This window comes from Dysidea avara, chromosome 3, assembly GCF_963678975.1.
Source record: "Dysidea avara chromosome 3, odDysAvar1.4, whole genome shotgun sequence".
Taxonomy (NCBI): domain Eukaryota; kingdom Metazoa; phylum Porifera; class Demospongiae; order Dictyoceratida; family Dysideidae; genus Dysidea; species Dysidea avara.
In genome coordinates this window covers 5548376-5572547 of record NC_089274.1, presented here as the reverse complement: position 1 = coordinate 5572547, position 24172 = coordinate 5548376, and the positions used below count along the sequence as shown (strand labels likewise).

General features: G+C 39.5%; 2 protein-coding genes and 1 long non-coding RNA gene across 3 annotated transcripts; 1 reads left to right on the top strand and 2 right to left on the bottom strand.

Moving 5' to 3' along the window:
- Positions 1-1742: 1742 nt before the first annotated feature.
- On the top strand, positions 1743-4888 carry LOC136251677 (uncharacterized). Its single transcript, XR_010699147.1, has 4 exons — positions 1743-2005; positions 3302-3355; positions 4238-4370; positions 4538-4888. It is a non-coding gene; the product is annotated as an uncharacterized lncRNA (long non-coding RNA).
- A 7163-nt stretch (positions 4889-12051) lies between these two features.
- On the bottom strand, positions 12052-17652 carry LOC136251774 (uncharacterized). Its single transcript, XM_066044186.1, has 2 exons — positions 15391-17652; positions 12052-15330 (listed from the first exon to the last, which is right to left on the bottom strand). The coding sequence occupies exons 1-2, from the start codon at positions 17650-17652 to the stop codon at positions 12052-12054; spliced, it is 5541 nt and encodes a 1846-aa protein (XP_065900258.1).
- Positions 17653-19023: 1371 nt separating this feature from the next.
- On the bottom strand, positions 19024-24050 carry LOC136251772 (uncharacterized). Its single transcript, XM_066044185.1, has 2 exons — positions 21515-24050; positions 19024-19178 (listed from the first exon to the last, which is right to left on the bottom strand). Exons 1-2 carry the CDS (start codon positions 24048-24050, stop codon positions 19024-19026), a joined length of 2691 nt encoding a protein of 896 aa, XP_065900257.1.
- Positions 24051-24172: the final 122 nt, after the last annotated feature.

The window sequence follows — 24172 nt, the reverse complement described above, 5'->3', positions numbered from 1 at the left end:
TCAGGCAATTCAATGCATGCTTAATCTTTTTTGCCTTCACCGCTAGGGCACCGGCTTGGCTGTTTTCCTTTATCTGGTTCATCTGGCTTGCATACTCCTACAGTATTGTGTAGCTATCTCCTGCAAGTTGTGTATGCATAATTATAGTGTGTCACCTGTCACTGTGTCATTGCTACACCACTGATGAACCTTCTAGTTGATGTTGATGCTGTACTGTATATTGGCCAATAATTTTTATCCAGTGGCGGATACAGGGGGTTGCAATGGTTTCAGCTGAAACCCCCTCTGAAAGTAGCGCACGCTCCAATTTATTGATGAGTCGTCGTGTGAGTGATAAAATCACCACGTGTGTTATAGAAGGACTCTGTACTGGCAAAAAACTTCATACTTTAGCCTTTGAAATCACAATTACAACATGGAATCTGAAACCCCCTCTGAAAATTTCTAGATCTGCCACTATTATCTGTTGATATTGCCTATAATGTATTGCTGCATACAACACTGCAATAATTTATAGTTCTCTCCTGTATGTTTTGTATACATAATTACATATTATACTGTGTACACATCACTGTGCCATTACCACACCAATGACGTACTGGCACTTAGCTACTGGTGGCCTTTAGTTACGATGCCACTATTGTGTTGTATCTGTCACTACTGTGACATAATGAGTTGATTTGGGGATCGTGCCTTCACCACCTAATAGCCTCACCAGGGGGCTGTCACTTTGGTGTATGTACTTGGTTGTATGTGAGCGGTCCTAGAATAATAGTAAAAATAATAAAACTGCAAGGTTTTTGATATGAAGTGCAGTAATAATGTGCAGTGTGTTCATGATTTGCAGTATTTTTGGTACACGCATTGCGCATTTTAATTAAAATTCTTGAAAACCGTCCTATTATGCTGGCATAATGCTTGATGCTTTTGCTAGCCTATTATGCTCGAAATTATGCCGGCATAATTGGCGCAAGCCTAACTAGTTACTGCTATGCAATCAAATGAATAAAATGTTCAGTTGACAGCAGTAATGAACGACCATGCAGGAAGAGAATCTGCATGCAGGCGGGAAATGGGAAAAATGAATTTTCTTGGAGTGGCCTAATAAGATGTAAAAGTGTTAATGTTGTCAGTTTGTACAACATGATCAGGAAGAGAATTCCACAATCTAATAGCTCTGGGAAAAGGAGTTCAGATAGGAAGAGGGTATAAGACCACTGGCCTTACCGAGGGGTAGCTCACAAGCTTTAAAAATCCAAAATTGTGTACGAGAATTTCAATATTTAAGTATTTCAAAATATTTAATAAGCAATTCATTTTAAAAATTTTATTTGCTTCCTAAAGATGGTTCACTTGCGTTTTCACTACTGCTTGTGAGGAAGCAGGGACAGTAGACAAGAGGGAACCAAAAAAGCCTCGACAGGAACACAATATTGTTCTTTGTAATGGTTGATTCACGAAATATTCAGCACCTAGTAGAGTGGCTGTGGTAATTAAGAGTCGCTTACGTTAAAAGCACCGCTATCACCTAATACAGTGACCCCAATACTTCATACTACTTGTAGGGAAAGGTGTAACCATATGCTACATTATCCTAAAATTTCAAAAAAATTACTTACCATGTATTGGGCATTTGATCCTTTCACTAAAGCCATGTAAGTGTTGGTATTACTATTACAAGTCATATCAGTCGAAACGCAACCGTCAAAAAATGGGCGATTTTAGTTGCACGTGCAATTTACAAGAAGTTCAAAATGGCGTTTTCGACAGGCCACGCGGACGAGAGAAATGGCGTTCAACCAGTAAATTTCTGGCATATTTTCGAATAAAAACACTTGAAGAGATGATTTATGAAGATAATTATGCCGTTTATTTAATCTTGAAACGTGTGGGCTGGGAGTATTTCAGTGTTAGAACTGAACAAGAATTTTACTGCTCCTGGTTTCACTTTGCTGTGGATAAACGAAAAAGAGTGCACAAAATCTGAGTCTACGAAAGTGATAAGGTTTGTATGGAGCACGTGTAGTAGCTGTATGAAACTGTATACATTTGTGAAACGAATTTGTACTCCGTTATTAATATAGAAGAGGTTGTTATTCAGTATCTTGTTATACACAATAAACCATACACCACAGTGCCATAAGGTGTTAAACAACTGTTGTGGATTGCCAAAATGTAAAAGTAACTTTTTTGAAAGAAATTTTTGTAGTTCAGATATAGATCTTTCAATTGTGAAAATGTCTCAGTTGTTCCACACCTTTTGTACATGGACTGTAAAATCAAGTACAAGTAAATATTCGCAACAGTGACATCATTATGGACAATCTTCGTTACGGGTTCAGTAGTCAACGGTATCAGCCTCAGTTTACACAAATATAATCTTCATACAGATCTTTAGACTCTATTTAGGCCGTTTTGGGTGGGTAATAAATCTCATATACTCCACCTTGTTTTCTAATGTACTCCACGCCTTCAGGCACAATATAACATATGCTCAAAATCTAGGTTTATCCAATTGCTATGCATTGTTCACGTGCAGTGATTTAACGAGCGCGATTATTTTGTCATGTGAGGCCGCATAGTTGCCATGGCGCTAGTATTTTTGCAAGAAAACCAGCTGGTTTTTCTGAGCCTACAGCAGAAACAGCCGTGGATGAGGTAAGTAATCTGAGTGTAATGTGAAATAGAGTCTAAAGCAGTTATAGTGGCACAATGTGGAGTCTATGAAATTTATAAACACTCAGGCCCGTAGTAGCACCCTCGCTTCGCTCGTGCGCTACAGCCTGGGCCTTCGGGTTTATAAATTTCATAGACTCCACATTGTGCCCGTATAACTATTATTTAGTCATTTAGTTAATACTGAAAAAAATTCTCATACCTTGTCTTGGTGCTTAGAAATAGTGCCACAAAAAATATTGGTGTTATACCTGTGGAACCATGCATAACGATGAAGTTTGAAATAAACTGGCTGCATACCATCATGATTTGATAACACTCACCCAATGTAAAAGTGATAAGGAAACTAACAAGATAATTCATGAAGAAACAAAGTTGAGTTAGTGAGATAGTCTGGACTCGTAACAAGGATTGCCTGTACATAAAACTATGGGAAAGACATCTCCCTACATTATCTATGATAAAATTTTGTAGATAAGATGCCTGCAAAATCCATACAATCTTTCCATCCCACAAAAATTTCGTGTTACAGTAATTTCAAAATAATAACCATTACTGCTATCTTAGTTTCACACAGTGGTGTACATATTAAAAATAAATCATCAGTTACAACCTCTTATACTAGGTCAGACTCTTGCAGTGCAGCTGGATTCGGCAACTTGTGATTTCACATCCAATGGTAAGGGCTTCCCATTGCTTACAGCAAATATTGGCAAGTTAGAACATTGCTGTATGTTATGTGGACTCAAATATTGTCCCAAGGTAACCTGAATTTTTTTACAGTTTTTATTTAGACCAGCTGTAGTTGCATTTTTAATGTGTTTCACAATGGTGCTTTACCACTGTACATAATTGCACGGAGCTACTACAGTGTAACCTCTCTATTACGGACATTTTGAGACCCAGAATTTTTGGCCACTTTTTTGCTGTAATATAGAGGTTTTTCTCTTTCAGAGGTTAAAACAGAAGTAAAAAATGTATTAAACAGACCTGTTGGGACCAAGTTTTTTGTCCTTATTAGGGAGGTATTTCTATTATGTGTCCTTAATTCGGGGCGTTTGTTAAGAGAGGTTCACTGTATATATAATATAATAATAAAATAACTCCTTGAAGTTTTAAATTTGTAATCACTGCTGGAAATAATAATAGTTACTTGAAATGGATGATTACCATAAGGCAGGAAATTTTAAATTGTAAATACCTTTAAAAGTATGTTTAGATCTATAATTTGTTGATTTTTGAGGACATTTAATTTACCAAAGCTGCTGAAATGTAGATTCATCAATTTTTCTTGTCATACGGTATCTCTTTTATGAGTCTCTGCTTTACAAATTTTTGTTCCTGTTAGCACCCCCTGATTTAGTATGATGGGCGTTGTTGTCTTCTAAACTCTGAATTCACTGAGAATTGTATTTGCTGGATTTTGATGGTGTGAAATGTACTTTTGTAGCATGTATGTATGTATGTATGAGGGAAATGTCACGGAAGTTTTTTTCATTACTGCTGTAGTGTAAGAAACTGTATTGTACCCATGTGTACTTGTGACGTTTGTACTGTACAGGTAACCTTGGTTTGTAAAAGCTGCCAGAACAAACTGATTGTACCAGATGCAGTGTCGTACCATGATAACTCCGTTTTGGAATTAGAAGGCCCTTTTGAAGTAACAATGACTTGGATAGATGAAAGTGGCCTTGGTAAGTTGGTCGGTGTTGTGAGGTCTCTTTGTAGCTAGCTATCCATTCCTCAATAGATTTTAGTGTGATTTTTTTCTTTTGATCAATTTACCTCACATTTAATAATACTACATTCTAATGGCTAGTACATCCAGTTGTATCTTTGATGTACTTTGAAACTATTACAGGATTAGGACTGTAATGGATGACCAGGCCTCTGTGTATCTCCACGACAGGAGCAGTATTATGTGGGATTTACCCTGGACACAGTAAGAATGGAGTCCTCGAAGATGGCTGTACCCCAAGCAGTTTCAAGTTATTGCTGAATTTGATGGTACAAACTTTCATCTCTGGTCAACTCGGAGTAGTGGCAGCAGTATTCTGGCATAGGAAGTCTCCACCAGATAACTGTTTTAGAAATTGTTGATTTAAAGTGTGCAAAAATGCTATTTGTCATCTTACTGTATGTGTAAACAGCAGCCAAAGTGCACAACTTTTTACAGCATAATTATCAAGTTTGGACTTTTGTCTAGTTGTGCAAATTAATTAGCAACACTAATATGGCTTGAAACAAATTTTACCCACACCTCAAAACCACCTTGTCATTACTCACCAACTTTGTTCAGTGCTTTGTAGTTCGTTGCTAACTTACTGCACCTGTCGAATTTGGTTGCTGTGGGAGAGACTAGTGACCTGATGTTGCATGACCCCCAGTTTAAACAGGAAAGAGCGTTGCATCTGGCAGCTACAAGCGCTTGTAATCAGACGGTGTTCTACTGGAAGAAGCGCTTGTTTCTATGCGGGAAAACAAGCTGTGCAACTAAATACGCGTAATAAAGCGTATTTTTTGACGGTTGCGTTTCAACTGATATGGGGGCATTATGAGTCACTATGTTCACGAGGTCATCATTTCATATCGAATTATAGTAAATGTTATGGAAGCACTCCAAAGACTGCCAAAACACCTTAGTTAACTTAGTACATACAGTTCATGTCTTTGTCCTGCTTACTACATGGTAGCTAATCTGGAATTGTATTTCTAAAGTGACATAGTTTGAAGTCCTGTGTAACCTCTTAATTGGATTTGTGGTTAGCTTATGATCACTTTATGTTGATCTAAAGTGGTAACATTCCTTTCATCTTAAATCTGCACGATTCAACCTATTAAATTTATTATTTATTTTAAGCTAGCTACACCTGTATGTGACCAACAATATACCCCCTGACCCATAATGTAGGGTTGGCAATGAAAAAATCGACCCTCTTTGGATTAACTTGTAACTCAGGGAATGGAGCCTACCAATGGTCTTGTTTTAAATGGTGGGTTCGGTAGCGACCAAATGCCTTCCGTTTGGGATATAGCTGTGTCGTAAATTTAGACGGATTGCGGCTAATTTTCATAGAAATGGGCAGGAACATCTAGAATGTTGTCCATTGCTGTTTTGGGTTATTGGGTGAGGTGCTCTACAAAATACACTTGCTTAAAAGGTGATTCGCTGTACTTCAATTTTTGCTAAAATGGCGCTTGACTGGTCTGCAATGAAAAATCATCAACTGAAACTCACTTAACAAAGTTCAAGGTTGGTATACTAACTCCTAGGCACCTTTTTGGACCTTATTAAGTGGAGATTTACAGTGTTTACGTGCCAACGCAAACTGATGCGACGTAGCTTTGATTGTGGGAATGGTTGCTTTACTTATTTATTTATTTATTATTACTGAGCAGCCAGCACTGCTGATGCGCTCAGGAAAAAAAAAATCACACACGTACATTACTACAATAATTAGAAATATTAACTGAGAAAGAGTCAGAATCATTTAATTCAATTAGGAATTGTGGCAACGAGTTCCAGTCTTGAGCTGTTCTAGAGAAAAAACTTTTTTGGTAAGCTGTAGTAGATGTTGTAGGGAGTATGAAATGGTACTGATGATATTGCCTGGTTTCTCTGGTCATTGGAAGATAATTGGATGGAATAGATAAGGGAATTTGGTTGTGAAGTGCTTTGTAAAATGTCTACAGTCTGGATATCTTGCGTCGAGTTTTAAGTTCAGGCCAGGAGAGATGTTGGAGCATGGAAGTAACTGAACTGTATCTACTGTAATCTTTCAATACCCATCTTGCTGCTCTTCTTTGAATATTTTCAAGTTTCTGTTCATCGCTGTTATAAATAGGGTCCCATACTACTGATGCATATTCCAGTTGTGGTCTTACCATTGCTAAATATGCTGCTGCTTTCACTTGTGTAGAACAATTGCTTAAGAAAGTTTGATGTTCTGGATGCTTTTCCTGTTATTTTGTATACATGAGGTGACCAAGATAAATGTTTATCCAAGAGTACTCCGAGGTACGTATGTCTATCAGTAATTGTTAAGGTATGGTTGTTCAGTTCATAGTTATGAATGATAGGTGACTGAGATCTGGTGCCTCTTATTACAACACATTTGGATACATTAAACCTAAGTTGCCATATGTGTACCCATTCTGATAGTCTGTCAAGATCTTGCTGAAGGATGGAAGCATCATGCTGGGAATCAATTACTCTATATAACAAGCAGTCATCAGCAAACAGCCGTAGTGGGGATGAAATACTTCTGGTAATGTCATTAATATACAACAAGAACATCAGAGGACCAAGTACTGTTCCTTGTGGTACCCCTGATGTAACTGTTACTGGGGTTGAGGATTTGCCATTAAGAAGTACACATTGTGTCTGATCAGTTAACCATGTTTTGATCCAGTTAAATGTATTGTTTCTAATGCCATAGTATTGTAATTTTGTAAGTAATCGCTGGTGTGGAACTGTGTCAAAAGCTTTAGCAAAATCAAGCAATATGATGTCAACTTGTTTCTGATGGTCTAGAGCATGTAGAATATCTTCTGTTAGGGTAATGAGTTGGGTAGCACAAGAATGACCAGCTCTGAAGCCATATTGGTTTTCTATTAGGATGTCATTGGCATTAAGGTGGCTCATTATGTTGTGAAAAATGATGTGTTCCATTGTTTTTGAGCATATAGAAGTAAGGGATATCGGTCTATAATTACTTGCTTCATCACGTCTACCTTTCTTAAAGACTGGACAAATGTTTCCTTTTTTCCAATCTGATGGTAGTAAGCCTGAAGATAGTGATTTTGTAAAAATGACTTGTAAGATAGGAGAAATTTCCACAGCAAACTGTTTAAGGATGAATGATGGAATTTCATCTGGACCACTGGCTTTATTTGTATCAAGGTTAGACAATAATTGACGTAGGCCTTCCACTGAAAATGTAATGTCAGATATATTTGGGAATAGGACTTCAGAGCTTGGATCTGCCAGATTAGGTAAATTCTTTGTATCTTCTTTCGTAAACACTGATTTAAAATAACTGTTCAAGGCCTCAGCTTTACTTTTAGCATCAGTACATGGCTTTCCATCAACAACTATAGTGGAGATTCCAACATCATCTTTGCGCTTAGCCTTAATAAATTTCCAAAACTGTCTCTTGCTACCACCAAAGGAGTCATCAAATAGTCTACTACAATAGTTGTTATGAGCTACTTTGAGTTTGTTATTAATTTGGTTTTTGATTCTGCGGTAAGTACTCCAGTCTCCCTCACTATTGCTTCTTTTAGCAATATCATATAGATGCTTGCGAACTTTCATGTCCTTTTTCAACTCTTTATTAATCCATGGCAAACCACTATTTGATCGTATAGTTCTTTGATCGTATAGTTCTTTGAGGGACATGCTTGGAGATAGTATTATACACAGCTTCTTTAAAGTCATTCCAACATTCATCAAACTTGGGTCCTGTTGCAGAAAACTGTTCTGAAAATTTAATAAATCTGCTTTTATTCCTTCCACATCAGCTCTATGACACAAAAAGGCCTTAAGAGGGGGCTGTTGATCAGGTACATGGTTTATTGAAAAACTGAATACTACGGCATCATGCAGGGGCGGATCCAGACTTATGGAAAGGGGGGGTCAAAAATGAACTGAGGCACTACATTGTCTCTGGTTTGATAAGGTGAGACCAAAAAAAAAAAAAGGTCACAGCCAGCTGACAATAGCTGCCCACCTCACCAACCACGTATTTATAGCTGATAAAGTACATAAAAATCCTTAAATAGCTCACTACACACTGTTCTAATACTGTGACTGCTTTATTAGAGTGACTGCTCTATTAGAGTATCTCGATCTTGGTATACTAAAAATTTTTGGAGGGGGGGTCAAGAGCCCCCTTTGACCCCCCCCTGTATCCGCCCCTGGCATCATGATCTGACATGCCTGGTACCACTTCTAGATCATGGATATTAGAATTAGTAGAAAGCACCAAGTCTAAAGTTTTACCTTGGCGAGTAGGTGAGTCAACATATTGTTCTAGTCCAGTATCACTTACTATGTCCAGAAATAAGTTATTTACTTCAGTACCATAATTAGGGCTAGGACAAACTTGACCTTGACCATCTGACCAGACAATGCTAGGAAAATTGAAGTCATCAAGTAGTATGATATTGGGTGAGCTGGAACACTGATCAATTAATTTATTTAGTGGTGTCTGGAGTTCTAGCATGGGATAAGCTCTGTGATCTGGAGGACGGTAAAATGAACCCAAGTATAACTGTTTCATGTTGGACAAAATGATTTTAACCCAGACCAATTCTGCATCGACACTAAGTGTAGGATCTTCAGCTACAGAAAAACCTTTCTGCACACATAGGAAAACTCCTCCAGCTCCTTCAGTGCGATCTTTTCTAAATACATTATAGTTTTTAGGAAAAATTTCTGCAGACAGATAAGATTCGTCTAAATGAGATTCACAACCACAAATTATATCAGGGTCATATTCATTGATCAGGGCCAAAAGAGCTGCTTTCTTGAGATTGCTTCTTAAGCTACAACAATTAAGACTTAGTATTTTTAGCTTTCTGTAAGTATTTGTGGCATCAGAGACACATGTATAATCTTGAGTATCAAAACTAACTGAAATATGTGAATCAATTGTATCAGGAGAAGGAATAGACAATGGTGAATCACTTTGTATCTTAGAATCTGATAGTCAATTTGAGGTTTGGTCAGAAGGTTTAGTGTTTTGTAATGATGTATGATCAGTACTTGTAAGATGTAATTGTTGATTCTGTATTTTGGCATGTAGCTTGTTGAATACAAATAAGCTTTGAATTTCTCTTCAAGATTTTCATCTTTAAGGCTATATTTAGATGCTGAAATCCTCTATGTAGCAGAGTGCTATGACGACTACAAGCCGAAGGGCCAAGAGAAAGCTTCCAGGGACGTCTCCACAGAAAAGAAAGGCCAAAGGCGTTAAAAACAGCGAAGTTGACTGTCTAATTTGCGAAGAACCTATTCTAGAACCTGGCGAACACTGTGTGGGTGATGAAGCCATGTTTTGTGAAGGAAGTTTCCAGGGTTAGCTACATAGAAAGTGTGCTGGAGTGACTCATCTCGCCTTCGACAAATTGGGTGAGCCAGACACAGAATACTTGTGTTCGTACTGCATGTTGGTAAGCCAGAACAAAGAAATATCAAAGCTTGCAAACACTATAAAGGATCTCAACTCTGTTATCGTTTCACTGACAGAAACCATAACTTTGTTACAGTCTTCCGTTACTAAGCAATCCTCTACCCCTGACCAGGCATCAAACGCCACTGCTGACATCACTGGTACAAAGAAAACAACATTTCAAGACAACTCCCAACAGGACCGTAAATTTAAGGTTGTCATCTATGGTATTGATGAATGTCCCAAGGGTACTCCAAGACATGAACGCTCAGGCCTTGACCTCAGTAATGTTGTTCAAATCATTACCAAAGTAGATGAGAACATTAACCCTTTATCAGTTCGTGATCTTCATAGACTTAGCAAATACCAAGAAAAATCTAGACGTCCTCGGCCCATCCTAACTAGGTTCAACAGGGCTATTGATGTATCCTTACTGTTATCTAAAACAAGTTCCCTTCCCAGTGGTATCAGGATCAAACCCGATATGACTCCTGAAGAACAACATATTGAATCTATCCTTCTGAAAGAAAGATGGACTTTGATCCACAAAGACACTGAATGTAGAGCAATTAAAATATGGGGCAATAAAATATTTGTAAATAAAAAACTTCATGGTGAAGTTAAAAACTCCAATCTTGTCTTGAATCAGTTGCAAACCTCCCGAGACCAGCAAATGGATCAAACAAGTAATAATTGACTAGACCCAGAAGTACAAAGTAGAAATTAAAATGATCATACTCTTAAATTTCTAATTATTAATTACCAAAGTGTTAGAAGCCAGAATAAAAGAAATGAATTACCTGCACTACTCTTACATTATGACATTGACATTGTACTCGGAAATGAATCTCATATTGACTCAACATTTTTTTATCTTTGGAAATTTTACCTAGTTCCTACAAAATTATCAGAAAAGACCGCTCGTTAGGTGGTGGTGGTGCATTTATTGGTTTTAGAGATAGTCTTATTACCTCAGAATTATCAAATCCATACAGTGAAGTAGAAATGGTCTGGGCCAAACTACAGATTCCTAAGAATAAACCACTATGTCTGTGTTCATTTTATAGACCACCAAATAACAATGTCACACCTATTGCTATGTTGAATAATTTTCTGTCAAACATCTCCGTCATCTCAAACACCACAAATACTCTTAGCAGGAGATTTCAATCTACCTAGTATCTCCTGGATAGATGGTACAGGCCAAATCAATCCTAACCCAATGTATGGTACTGATGTTAACCAGTCACTGTTAGAATCCATAAATGAGTTTGGACTAGATCAACTAGTTACAGAACCTACCCGTGGAGAGAATATTCTTGACCTAATATTTTCATCACACCCTGAATCAATCAGTAACATAGAAGTAATTCCTGGCATCTCAGATCATGAAGCTGTGTACTGTGAACTTATACTGAATAACAGACCTGAATCTGATGATATTAGACATCCAATATTTCTTTATGACAGGGGTAACATGACTCAACTTAAATCTGACATGTCAGACTTCCAAACTGAATTTCTTTCCACAGACCCCTATTCCAACAGTGTACAAGAAAACTGGGACAAATTCAAGCAGGCAATTAATAATGCAGTAACCAAAAATGTACCACAAATAATGTCTAGATTTACTAAAGAACTACCTTGGATAACTGATAACTCATGACATCAAGAAACAAATGAAACAACAAAAAAAGTTATACAATAAAGCAAAACATTTACAAACTGAGGAAGCATGGTGTGACTACCGTAACATGAAGAACAATATAACAAATCTTATCCGTGAATCTCACAGTAAGTATCAAAACAAGATGTTCTCCAATAATGAGGGCATGAACTATAAGAAATTCTGGAGGTATGTCAAAACTATTCGTAAAGATACTCATGGAATTGCACCACTCAAAGTAGAAAACAAACAATTTCAATCTGTTTTTACCAAAGAAAATCTATCTAATATTCCTGAATGCTCTGGACTTCCCATAACACCTGTGAGGGATTCATTGGTTCTTGTATACCTCTAAGACTACTTCACTCGTTACAACAACTAGCACGAGGCAACGTCACGTGCGATCTCTCTTAATACTCTAAATAATGCACAGCAATTACATCACACTCCCCCTAAGTTGACCCAGGTCAACTTTAAGAGGGTTCCTAAATGGTTACCTAATTACAACATAACATACACTTACAATACATATTGTCAGGTTTGATTAGCATCAGTTATCCACTCATGTACTTGCTGCCGAGCTCTTTGAGCTGCTGTCCGCACAGGTCGAGAGGCTGGGTTGTCAACAGGTCGAGAGACTGGAGGATCAACTGTCACCTCCCTAGTGTCATCCTGATCCTTAGAGCCTTGCTTCTGAACGACATCTGACCTTGACATCACCTCAAGTGGATACAATTGCGTTATCGGTCTACGGATTGTTTTGTGCTTCCCATTAGTGATAACATCCAATATAGCTCCACGGATCTGGCCATCATCACCTTTCATCGTATCATTTATCTTACCAAGCTTCCATAAATTACGTGGATGATTCTCATCTTGGACAATAACTACCTCTCCAGGTACTGGCGATCTGGGGACTCCCACTTTGTCCACAGTATTGTAACGTTCCCGGAGCTGAAGAAGATATTCATCTCTCCATCTAATCCAGTAGTCCTCTAGAATACTGTTCAGATGCTGTACCCTGTCATTGAGATCATCACAACTCACTACAAAGTCCTCATCATTACTGTCAACTGATCCAGTGACATTTGGCAAGGATAATAGACGATGTCCAGTCATTAGGTGAGATGGTGTAAGTGGCTCATCCAAGTCTTCTGCAGATAAGTATGAAAGGGGTCGACAGTTGATTATTGCCTCAATTTCCGTCAATACTGTTATTAGTTCATCATACGAAAGCCTAGCCTTGCCGATAGACTTCTTTAGGCATCTCTTAACTGACTGGACCATCCTCTCAAAGAAACCACCCCACCATGGTGCTTTCTCCAGGTTAAAAACCCACTTAACATTAATACCTGCGAAATGCTGCTGTACTTCTGGGCTCCTTAGCACATCCTGAAGTGTCTGTGCTGCAGATACAAACGTCTTGGCATTATCCGAGACTATTTGTGCGGGTACACCTCTTCTGGCACTGAACCTCTTAAATGAACGGATAAATGTTTGAGTACTCATGTCTGGGACCAATTCCAGATGAACAGCACGTGTAACACAGCACGTATATAATGCTATCCATACCTTGCTGCTTCCTGATCCATCACTCTCCTTAAAATAGAGAGGCCCAGCAAAGTCGACTCCACAGTACAAAAATGGTGGTGCTTCAGTGACACGGAAGTCTGGTAGTGGCGGTGGAGGTACTGCTCTGTAGTGAGGGCCTTCCACTTTGCGACATGTCACACACTGATGAATTATTTTTCTAACAAATTGTCTGCCCTTGACAAGCCAATACTTGGAGCGAATGTCCGTTAAAGTATCCTTCACACCGCCGTGCAAGGTTCGGTCATGGGCACTCTTTACAATCAAAGCAGTCAAAGGATGTTGCTTGGGGAGCAAAATTGGATGTGTTTGAGCATACGGCAAGTTTGCCTTCTTCAGTCTTCCTCCACACCTCCAAACATCATACTGGTCTAGAAACAAGTCTAGCTGGTTCTTCCACACTTCAAATTTGCTATCATCAGTCAAATGATTCTGGCAGTCATTAATCCAGTCCAGTTCTGCCATTTCTATGTCTGCAGCTGTCAGTGTCCAATCAATAGAAGGGCCATTGTGTTGAACTAGCATTTTAAACCTTGCAATAAATTTCCTCACAAGTGCTGTCACCCTTAATAGCTTACGTAACTTACTGTAACGTTCACAGTCTATCAGTTTCCCTATGCCACTACGATCTGTTGCTATTAGTAAGGTGTGATTGGTCAGTTTCATTTCTGACATGCAATCTTCTGGTATAGGTAGCTCATCAGTGACTTGTGCTGGAGAGAACTTCGATAGCCAGTAAGGGCCATGTCTCCACACCAGGCTTGTCTCTAGTTCCTGAGATGAAATACCATGAGACGGCATATCAGCCGGGTTTTCCTTCCCTGCACAGTGTGCCCAGTGTTGTGCTGGCACTAGTCGTCGGATTTCTGTTACCCTGTTGTGAACAAACTGTTTCCACTGCTTATGCTCTCCTTGAATCCAAAACAAAGCTACTTTTGAGTCCGTGAAACATGAACCCACTTGAACACTGATAACTGATTCAAGAGCCGCAACTACAGTGGAAATGAGCCTAGATAGTAGGAGACAAGATAACAATTCAAGCCGAGGAACAGTCTGATGGCTAAGGGGTGACACTCGTGTCTTAGACGCTACAAAATAGGCTGATTCTGAGCCAACACATAAGTAGACCACAGCTGCATATGCGGCAGTGGAGGCATCACAGAACCCATACAGGACATTTGCCATTGGTTTACCTGGTAAGTGAAAGTAACATCTCGGAAGGGTAACGACACTACCCTGGAATTTTGATAGCAAGCTTGTCCATTTAGTTAGCAACTCATTTGGTAGGTGATCGTCCCAACCAAGCTTGAACCTGCATAACTCTTGAAAAAATATTTTCAGCATCACTATCACTGGAGACAAAAAGCCCAAAGGGTCATAAAAACGTGAAGCAAAACTAACTATATTACGCTTGGTTGGTGTCAATGTATGCAGAGAAATGGCTATTTGTCTGATATCAAATTCTAACACATCATTTATTGAGTTCCAACTTACGCCAAGAACTTTCTGTCCGCCAGGTACACTTCCTGTCAGGAGATCACTTGTATAGGTTGCGTCCTCTTCCATGACGCTACTCTTGAAATGTACATCAGGTGACGAGATCTGTTCATGAGATGCTATTCTCTGACGTAAGGTCGATGAATTGGTGACAAATTTACGCAAATTAAATCCACCCTCTGCAAACACTTTCTTAGACAACACATAAAGCTTGTAAGCCTCATCCTCCCCATCAGCACCATACGTAACATCGTCAACATAGATTGATTTCATTAGAGTGTCTACTAGATCTGGGTTTTCATCCCGATACTTCTCAAGGTGGTGGCGTATAGTGGCATTGAGTAGGAAAGGGCTGGCAGACACACCAAAAACTACTCTGGTAAATCGCATTTGCACTATTACTGGTGATTCCTTGTGTACATCATCCACCCACAGAAACCGCAGCACATCCCTGTCTGAGTTGGTAACAGACACCATTAGGAAGGCTTTCTCTATATCTGCCACTAGTGCGACTCGGTAACATTGGAACCTCAAAATGATGTCTAGGATACTCTGATTAAACTTGGGCCCAGAAAACAAGCAATCATTGAGTGAACGGCCCTCTGCCTTTGCAGAGGCATCATAGACTATCCGCAACTTGGTTGTTGACTTGTCCTGGCGGATGACTGCGTGATGTGGTAGATAATGTGTTCCAGTGCCATTCTTGTGAGTAGACACCTCACTGACCTTCTCAATAATACCCAGTCATGACTGCTCTTGTATGATGGCATGGTATTCCTGTAGTACCTCAGGATGATGACGCAGCTTCTTAAGCAGTGTTAGGAGTCGCCTCTTAGCTGGTTTAAAGTTACTGGGAGGCCTTGTCTGTTTATCTCGCCATGGGAGTGTAACTTCATATCTGCCATCTCTAAACATTACTGAGTCCTTGAAAACATCATGGACAGATGGTTCAACTGACTGAATGCCTAGTGACTCCAGCTCCCAAAAGCTCTTAAGCACACTGTCCAGGGAAGATGTATCTGACGATTGAACAAGCAGTGAGTGATAGGAATTCAAGTTGTGTACATTGGCTTCACTACAAACTGGGCCGGACAGTACCCAGCCTAAATGGGTGTTGATTGCCGTTGGTCCACTCTTTCCATGTATGATTTCTCCAGTTACCAACTGCCAATAGTGATCCGCTCCAATCAAGGCATCTACTTGAAGTTCCTCACCAACCCTAGAAAAGTCAGCAAGATCAAGGTCTGAAAGATGATGGTACTTTTCCTTGGTGTAAGCAATTGGTTGGCATGATAATGGCTCACAGATCAGTGGCACTGTGGAGAACACAAAGTAGATGGTAGTGCCAGTCTTAAGAGGGACAGCAAGTCTGACCACCTCAACAGTCTGCATTGTGGTACTATCTGAGCCAAAGGTCTTAATTTGTACTTGTTCAGTACGCTCTGGTTGCAATCCCAAGGCATCTCTCACTCTCTGGGTTATGTAAGAACGTTGACTCCCCCCATCCAGCATCAATCTTATAGTCATCCCACATCCTGGATCATTCCACTTGTGCACATAAGCCTTGGCTGTCTGTAGTAACACTGGCACTTGCGTATTCACACAATAGAGCTGAGTTGTCACTGGCGTCTGCTGCCCTGGTGTTGGTAGTAACTGTTGCTGTGGAAGAGGTTGTGGGATAGTCTGCTGCAGGACATGCTGACTGGGTGGTGGCTGGGGTTGGACTACTGAGGTTGGGCCGGAACCAACATGATCCTGTGAGTCTGAGCGCTGCTTGTCTCCATCACCCTTATTGGCAGTATAACTGCTCTTGCAAATACTGATATGGTGCCGGCCACCACAACGTGCACATCTGATAGAGGATCGACAGTCTTTACTCATATGATGTCTTTTAAGACACACAAAACAACGCCCTGCTCTCTTCAGGATCACCTTTCTCTGTGAAGTATCAGTAACAACACCACACGATGCTGAGGAATGTCCCTGTCTACAATAAGAACACTTCAATTGACCATCACCTATCAGCAGTGCCGCGGTAGTTGGCACATGTGACCCACCACTGGATGATCTCTCACGTGTGCTTATCTCGCGTTCAACAATACCCATTAATTGATCAATATTCCACTCTGCATCACCAACCTCTCTACTAATGATCAAACGAAGCTTCTGGGGAAGTCTATTCATAAACAAGGATGACAACAAATTCCCATATGAATCTAATGGGACGTCAAGTGACTTCAGACTGCGCACTTGAAACTCAACCTGGTCATGAAAACGACGAAGAGCCTTGATGTTGTTAACTGATGAGACAGACTCTAATTCTAACAAGGTGTCCATATGATGGGAGATAATTTGTCGCTTGTTGCCAAAGCGTTTCTTCAAAGTGTCAATCGCCTCTGTGTAGTTACCAGCAGAGAGCTTAAGTCCGGCTATAGCTCGCATTGCAGGGCCCTCTAACAGGGAATCCAAGTACGTAAACTTGTCAACGGCCGACAAGGTTGGATTGAGGTGTATGGATGACTCAAAGGTGCTCCAAAATGCCTCCCACTTAGTAAGGTCGCCGTTAAATGTCTTTGGCACTAACTTAGGAAGCTTTACTTTGCTACCACTATCTCTTGTATCATGCCCTGGTGCCAGTAAGGTATCTGTGTGAGTAGTTGTATCAGTAACAGTTGTTGGTGGCTCGTCAGGTGGCTTGCTTGGACTGTCATGTGGTGGGGAGGCTCGATGAGTGCGTGCAGGTAGTGGTGGCTTGGATAAAATTAGTTGCTCCACGTGACATATGCATTGCTGTATCCGTTCTGAAAACACATCAGACTGCTCAATTTCATATGCAATTGCATCTTCCTCAATTGATGCTAATATTTCATCATTTAATGCACGAAGTTTGTCTAGCTTTTCTGTTAAAGAAAGCTTCCATTGTTGTAACTTCTCAGGCGCCGGTCCTCCTGTGACAGCACTAGCTTCCTCTAGTTGGTTCATGAGTCTTGAAGCAGACGATCTATGTCCTGCTCGAACTTTTTTCAATCTTGCAAGGGCTTCAGCCATCGTTGTAATTAACTTAATGTCTAATAATGTTACTCTTATACATCAACTGTCGGTAGAAGTGTCTTAAACGATGTATTCTAATTAATGTCCACCAACTGAATCCGATCAACCTGTAAGGGGTCAGCAGAGAATTACGCGATCATTTAACGCAATACACTAGCTGGTTGGGTACCGTTTATAACCTGGTACCAAGGTGTCCGCGTTTGTGGTTAGAAATAAATTTCGAGATAAATTTAGCTCAAATTTCTGCTGCTGACTGTCTTGCTGTTTTTCACTAGCTCGTAGTCGACTCGAAGGACCATGTGAGGGATTCGTTGGTTCTCGTATACCTCTAAGACTACTTCATTCGTTACAACAACTAGCACGAGGCAACGTCACATGCGATCTCTCTTAATACTCTAAATAATGCACAGCAATTACATCACAACACCATTGCTTAATGATCCAATCTCAGTTGATGGGGTTAAAAAGTTACTATCTACTCTGGACCCATCCAAATCGTGTGGTCCTGATAACATACCAGCTCGAATTCTCAAATTTTGTTGTGATGAAATAGCTCCAGTTTTAACAGTGATATTTACTCAATCTTTGAACTCAGGCAACTTACCAGAAGACTGGCTTACAGCCAATGTTACGCCAATATTCAAAAAAGGAGACAGAGCTAACCCTAGTAATTATCGACCTATTTCTCTAACTTCCATATGTAGTAAACTGTTAGAACACATCCTCTACCACTGCATAATGGAACAGTTAACCACTTACCAAATACTTAGTGACAAACAATATGGTTTTAGGCCCAATCATTCATGTGAGACCCAGTTACTTAATATCGTAGAAGAAATCCAACTAGCACTGGATCACCATCTTTCAGTTGACTTAATATTTATTGATTTCCGTAAGGCATTTGATACTGTTTCACACCAACGCTTAATGAAGAAACTATACCATTATGGAATTCAAGGTAATGTGTATAACTGGATATTCAGCTGGCTTACGAAGAGAACACAACGGGTTGTCATCAAGGGCCACAGTTCAACTTACATCCATGTTGATTCAGGTGTTCCCCAAGGAACAGTTCTAGGCCCACTTATGTTTTTATCGTACATCAACGACATTACTACCAATATTACTTCATCTATCAGATTATTTGCAGACGACTGTGTTCTATACCATGTCATTCACTCAGAACAGGATCATTGTCATCTACAACAAGACTTAAATTATATTATTCAATGGACTAAACAATGGCAAATGAGCCTAAATATCGACAAATGTGTTATACTTATCTACCTCACCACCTGAATTCCAGTATTACATAGACAATGAAGCACTCACTCGTACAAATCAGCATCTGTATCTTGGAGTCCTATTTCATTCATCAATGTCATTCTCTCCACATATCAACAACATTACAAGTAGCGCAATAAGGTCACTAAACTTTGTGAGACGCAACTTAAACAAATGTGATGAATCAGTAAAATCTGCTGCTTTCCTGGGATTAGTCCGACCAAAACTAGAATACGCATCTTCAGTTTGGGACCCCACTTATCTAAAGACATTCAAGCTATTGAGAGAGTGCAGAGAATTGCAGCTAGATGGGTGAAATCCCATTTGTAACTGGGAAAATAGTGTGACCAGTATGCTCTCCGGGTTGCAGTGGCCAGCACTAAACATTAGAAGACAAATTTCAAGGCTCATAATCCTATACCAAGGACTTCATAATTTAATATCACTAGAAATACCAACCTACATCACAACCACCACCCACCGCCCATTTAACAAGATTTCAACATCCATTTCACTTTAACATACCTACTGCTAGAACTAATCATTATCATAATAGTTACTTTTTAAAGACTTTTCGTGATTGGAACTTACTACCTATCCCTGCTATCGAAGCTAGTACTCTAAATTGTTTTACAAATCAATTACGTAAGTTATTGATTGTTAATAATTAGTAATTGTAACATACATATCGTAACTTGTAACACATGCACTATAACTTTGACTGTTTGTAATTAGTAGCTGTACATGTGTACTGTAACTTACTGTTTATAATTAGTGATTGTAACACACATACTATAATTTAATTAGTAATTGTAGCATACGCACTATAGCTAACTTTTTCTTATGTAACACACATACTGTAACTTTTTGTTCACAATTAGTAATTATAACATACATACTCTTATTGATTGTAACATGCACTGCACTATTGTTGATTTTGCATCCTAGGCAAACCAGCTGTGCTGTCTGCCTAGTAATTAATAAAGAATGATGCCCTTGCTCATGATATGATTTAGAAACTCGCAGCATCTGTTTCACCAAGAATACGCATCCGTCTTTGATAGTATAGTGACCACCATGTAATGCGCCATTCATGGAAACATTGAAATGCTCTAAACAGCATCACTGATGCTGCTGCCCATTTTTATTTAAAAACCTGAAAAATCGCGAAAAATTAAAATGTGCGCTACATAAACAGCAAGGGGAATCACCGTATTATTACCCTACGGTTTTAATGTAGACTTGGGTAGATTGATCACCCAGAATTGGAGGAGAAACTATAGAGGTTGATTTTTTCATTGCCAACCCTATATACATACAGTACTCTAATACTCCAAATAGTCATTGTAGCTGCCTAGCCATTGTCTGAAAGCCTCATCTTCGATAATTATAGCTGGTTGCTGTCCCGTAGTTCGTGAAATTAATGCGTGAACGGATGGAAAAGAAAATACTGAACCGTATTTAAAAGCAATTATAGATTTCAGGATTTCTAAATATTTAATTGATTTATAATTGGATTTCACAGTTGGTGTGCGAGAGTCCCAGCTTGTGAGCTACCCCTCGGGCCTTACCCTCCAAAATTGATTCCTATCTGAACTCCTTTTCCCTAGAACTATTAGATCGTGGAATTCTCTTCCTGATCATGTAGTAGAAACTGACAATTTTAAATCTTACCAAAGTTTAGCTCCAGTGGTACGCGGCACTTGAGTGCGTGGTATCATGTGATGGGGTATTAAGGGGTAACATTCTGCAACAGTCGGCGATTACCGTACTTGTTTCTTACAACATCATTTTTCACGTTGTGGACCTCGTTAGGCCAATGAAACTTGATTACCAGTTTCTCGCTCAGATGTTTGAAAATTTGATGCAGGCGGGCGGTTATTATTCATTATTCATTATTTTTCCAAAAGCAGTGAGATCTACACTGGTTACTCTTGCATTAAATAGCTAAGGTACGTCACTAATCTATAACAAGTGATTTTTCCATTAGGGTATAGCTGATTGCTCTATTAGAGTAAAAGTGACCGTTCTATTAGAGTATTTCGATCTGAAATACCAATAATGAAATTCCATGCGGGTGTATCAAAAGCATGCGGGCGATGACGCGAAACTGCTAATCAAGTTTCATTGGCCTTAACTGTACAGGTAATTTTTGAGAAAACCACAGCATCCGGGGTCGATTACCATTCAATTGGGCGCACGCTTATTTTTCTTGGAAACGGCTAGGGAGATAACAATGGCAGGTGAATTTTCAGCGGAATTGCTGAGTTTTTCAGTAAAGAGTGCAGGCAGTAGTACGAAAAAGAACGTGCAAAGTACTCACGTCGTTATACAGAGTGAGAGAGAACCATCACTAATAATTGATGAGAAAACATGCATGATTACAAACAAATTATATATTATGTGTTATGTGTCCTCGGACAACATGCGACCACATGTCTGACCAACAGTGGACAGCAGTGGGCATGGCAAGGAAAAAAAAAATTATATTTAAGTACAAAACTAAAGTTACAGCTTAAATTATATACAGATTAAAAACAGTCCGGGTTGATTGTCCATTCTTTAGAGTTCCTACCATAAAATATTCTCTGTGAAGCAGAAATTGAGGCACTGGCCATCTTGAACAAAAGATTTCTAGCACTTCCCTTGGAAAATAGGGATACTTGCTGGGTAAAATTTATCACATCCTTAATTGCAGCAATAGAACTAGGTTGAAAATGGCCCAAAACACTGACTTCCACAGTTCTGTAGCAGTGAGGAATCTTCAAACGATCCAATTCAGCCAAAAGCTGTACATACTCAGGTTTATAAAGTTTGCGGTTGTGTGCAGACTCCAAATGATGTATTGAGTCCAATGGACATGTAAGCTCTATAATGCCCATCGATGCAGAGTGTCTGTTATAGATGACAACATCGGGTCTGTAAGGAGTGACTAAGACATTGGAGGGGATGGTTTCAGGAGGAGAGTCATTAAAACGATGTCCCTGCAGGTCCGCATAGACACTGACCATCTGGCAATCAGAAAAGAGAGTAATTAACTGAGAAATTAAAGTGAACAGTACTTGATTATGTCTATAGGTGTACCTTTGTTGGGATAGTGCTATTGGGCAACCACCTAAAATATGAGCGGTAGTTGGCCGGTTAGAGTCACAAAGGGTACACTTGGCACCACACTGTATGTGCCAGCGACGCAGGTTAACAGCAGTAGGCAGAGTGTCCGAGGATGCTCTCAACAAGAAAGAAAGTTGCCCAGGGTGAAATCCAGTCATTAACTTATTCCATGTTCTGCAGCTAGTTTCTAACCTAGCAGAATCCAAAAATTTGCATTGCACAGTGAGTTGATTGAGATGGGCTTCACTGTCAGAAGTAATTTTACTAGTCAAATCATCCTTAGCTCTCTTGTAAAGAGACCGTGCTGATGGCATATCGGACAATTGGCTTTGGGCAGCCGACAATATGGAATAATCTTGATTCTGGAACCGCAGAAAATCATTACCAAGATGGAGATGCAAGCCCAATTCCTGCAGCTGAGGATCAGATGATGCACAGATACATGAAAGCAAACTAAGTTTTGCCTCTCTTGACACACAAGAGACACTGGGGCAACAAATTCCCGGATAGTATAGGATTACCCGAGTAGCATTCCTTGGAAGCTGTAACCATTTCTTAAGATAACGACTGACCATAGATTCGAGTTGTTTAATAGTATGGTTAGTGATTGCATCAACACATAGATGGAATCTTAACAGTGACAAGATGTAATTCCTATAAATCCAGAGCTTATACTCTCCCCTAACAGGAAGAGAATCAGTAGCTGTTAGTAAACCAGATAGACGAGAAGTCATATTCTTGTTTGCAATAGATTTGGTAGCTGACAAAGACACATCAATTAGTTTTCCCAGAAATTTTGTGCCACCCTCAGTAATCAATTTTGTGGTCCCACCTGATAACGGAATTCTCTGTGACAAATGTTTAGAGCCATCAAATAGAAATGAAACGCACTTTGAAGGCTTAAGTGTTAGATCCAAGTCTGCAGCTTTCTTGTCAATCTCTTGGAGCACAGAAGAATGGGTTTCCAAATTGGTGGAAATCAAGGTAGCATCATCGGCATAACCCTTCACTGAATGGGCAATTGAATCGACAAATTTTGGAGAAGATTTCCAACTGGATTTAACAGTGGCAGGTTTATCAGTAAGAGGCACAAACCTCTTTGCCCTCTTACCACAAGGTTTCCAGTCCACCTGGTGGAGGTCAACTTCTTCAAATACCATTGTATCTATGTCTTCCTTGTACACAAGTTTACATAAACCATTAAACAGATACTTGTCAATACGAGCTTTATACCAACCAGGTTCTTCATCACCACTCTCGGACCATTTAATGTATACAAAAGAACCAACAGGCGGTAGGCTATCACAATTAGGCACAGGAAGTTGAAATGTGTAGCCACATGGATTATTCAAAGAGTCTGCCAACTGTAGAAGTGGATTAAATACCAACAAAAATATCATAGGGGAAAGAGTATCTCCTTGAAATACTCCTCGTTGAAATGGTATCATAGCTGTCTCCCAGTGATCACTTGTAATTGTAACTGACAACTGTGAATAAAATGAAAAAACATAATTGAAAAAGGAGGAAGGTACTTTGACTGCCCTTAACATGTCAAAAATAAGATGGTGTGAAACAGAGCCGAAAGCATTCTTGAGGTCAATAAAAGTTACCATCAAAGGCTTTTTGTTTGACAGAGCATCTTGCATAATTGCTGATAAAGAGTAAATGTGTTCAAATACACCCGGCATGCCTGACACAAATCCTTTCTGTATGGTAGTATCCAAAACTCCATTTACTTTCAAATACGACTCTAACCGCCTACTAAGAATTTTGTGAAACAGTTTCCCAACCACCGATGTAAGGGCAATTGGACGAAAGTTTAAAGGGTCATGTCGATCTCCAGTTTTATATATCAGTTTAATACGAGCCTGGCCCCAACTTCCAGGAGCAGTTCCAGCATTCAGTATCTTATTAAATAATGTAGCCAAAAAGTGATGGGTGCATGGTAAATGAAATAAATGGTAATAAGTAAGCCCATCAGGACCAGGAGCTGATTTCATGGAACAATGACGAAGGCAGGACTTGATCAATGAAGGAGTAATACTTCCAGTGTTAAACAGTGAAGTATCACAGTCAGGAATTGCATCCGTAACCCAAGTGGGAAGATGGTCGCCATAGCTCA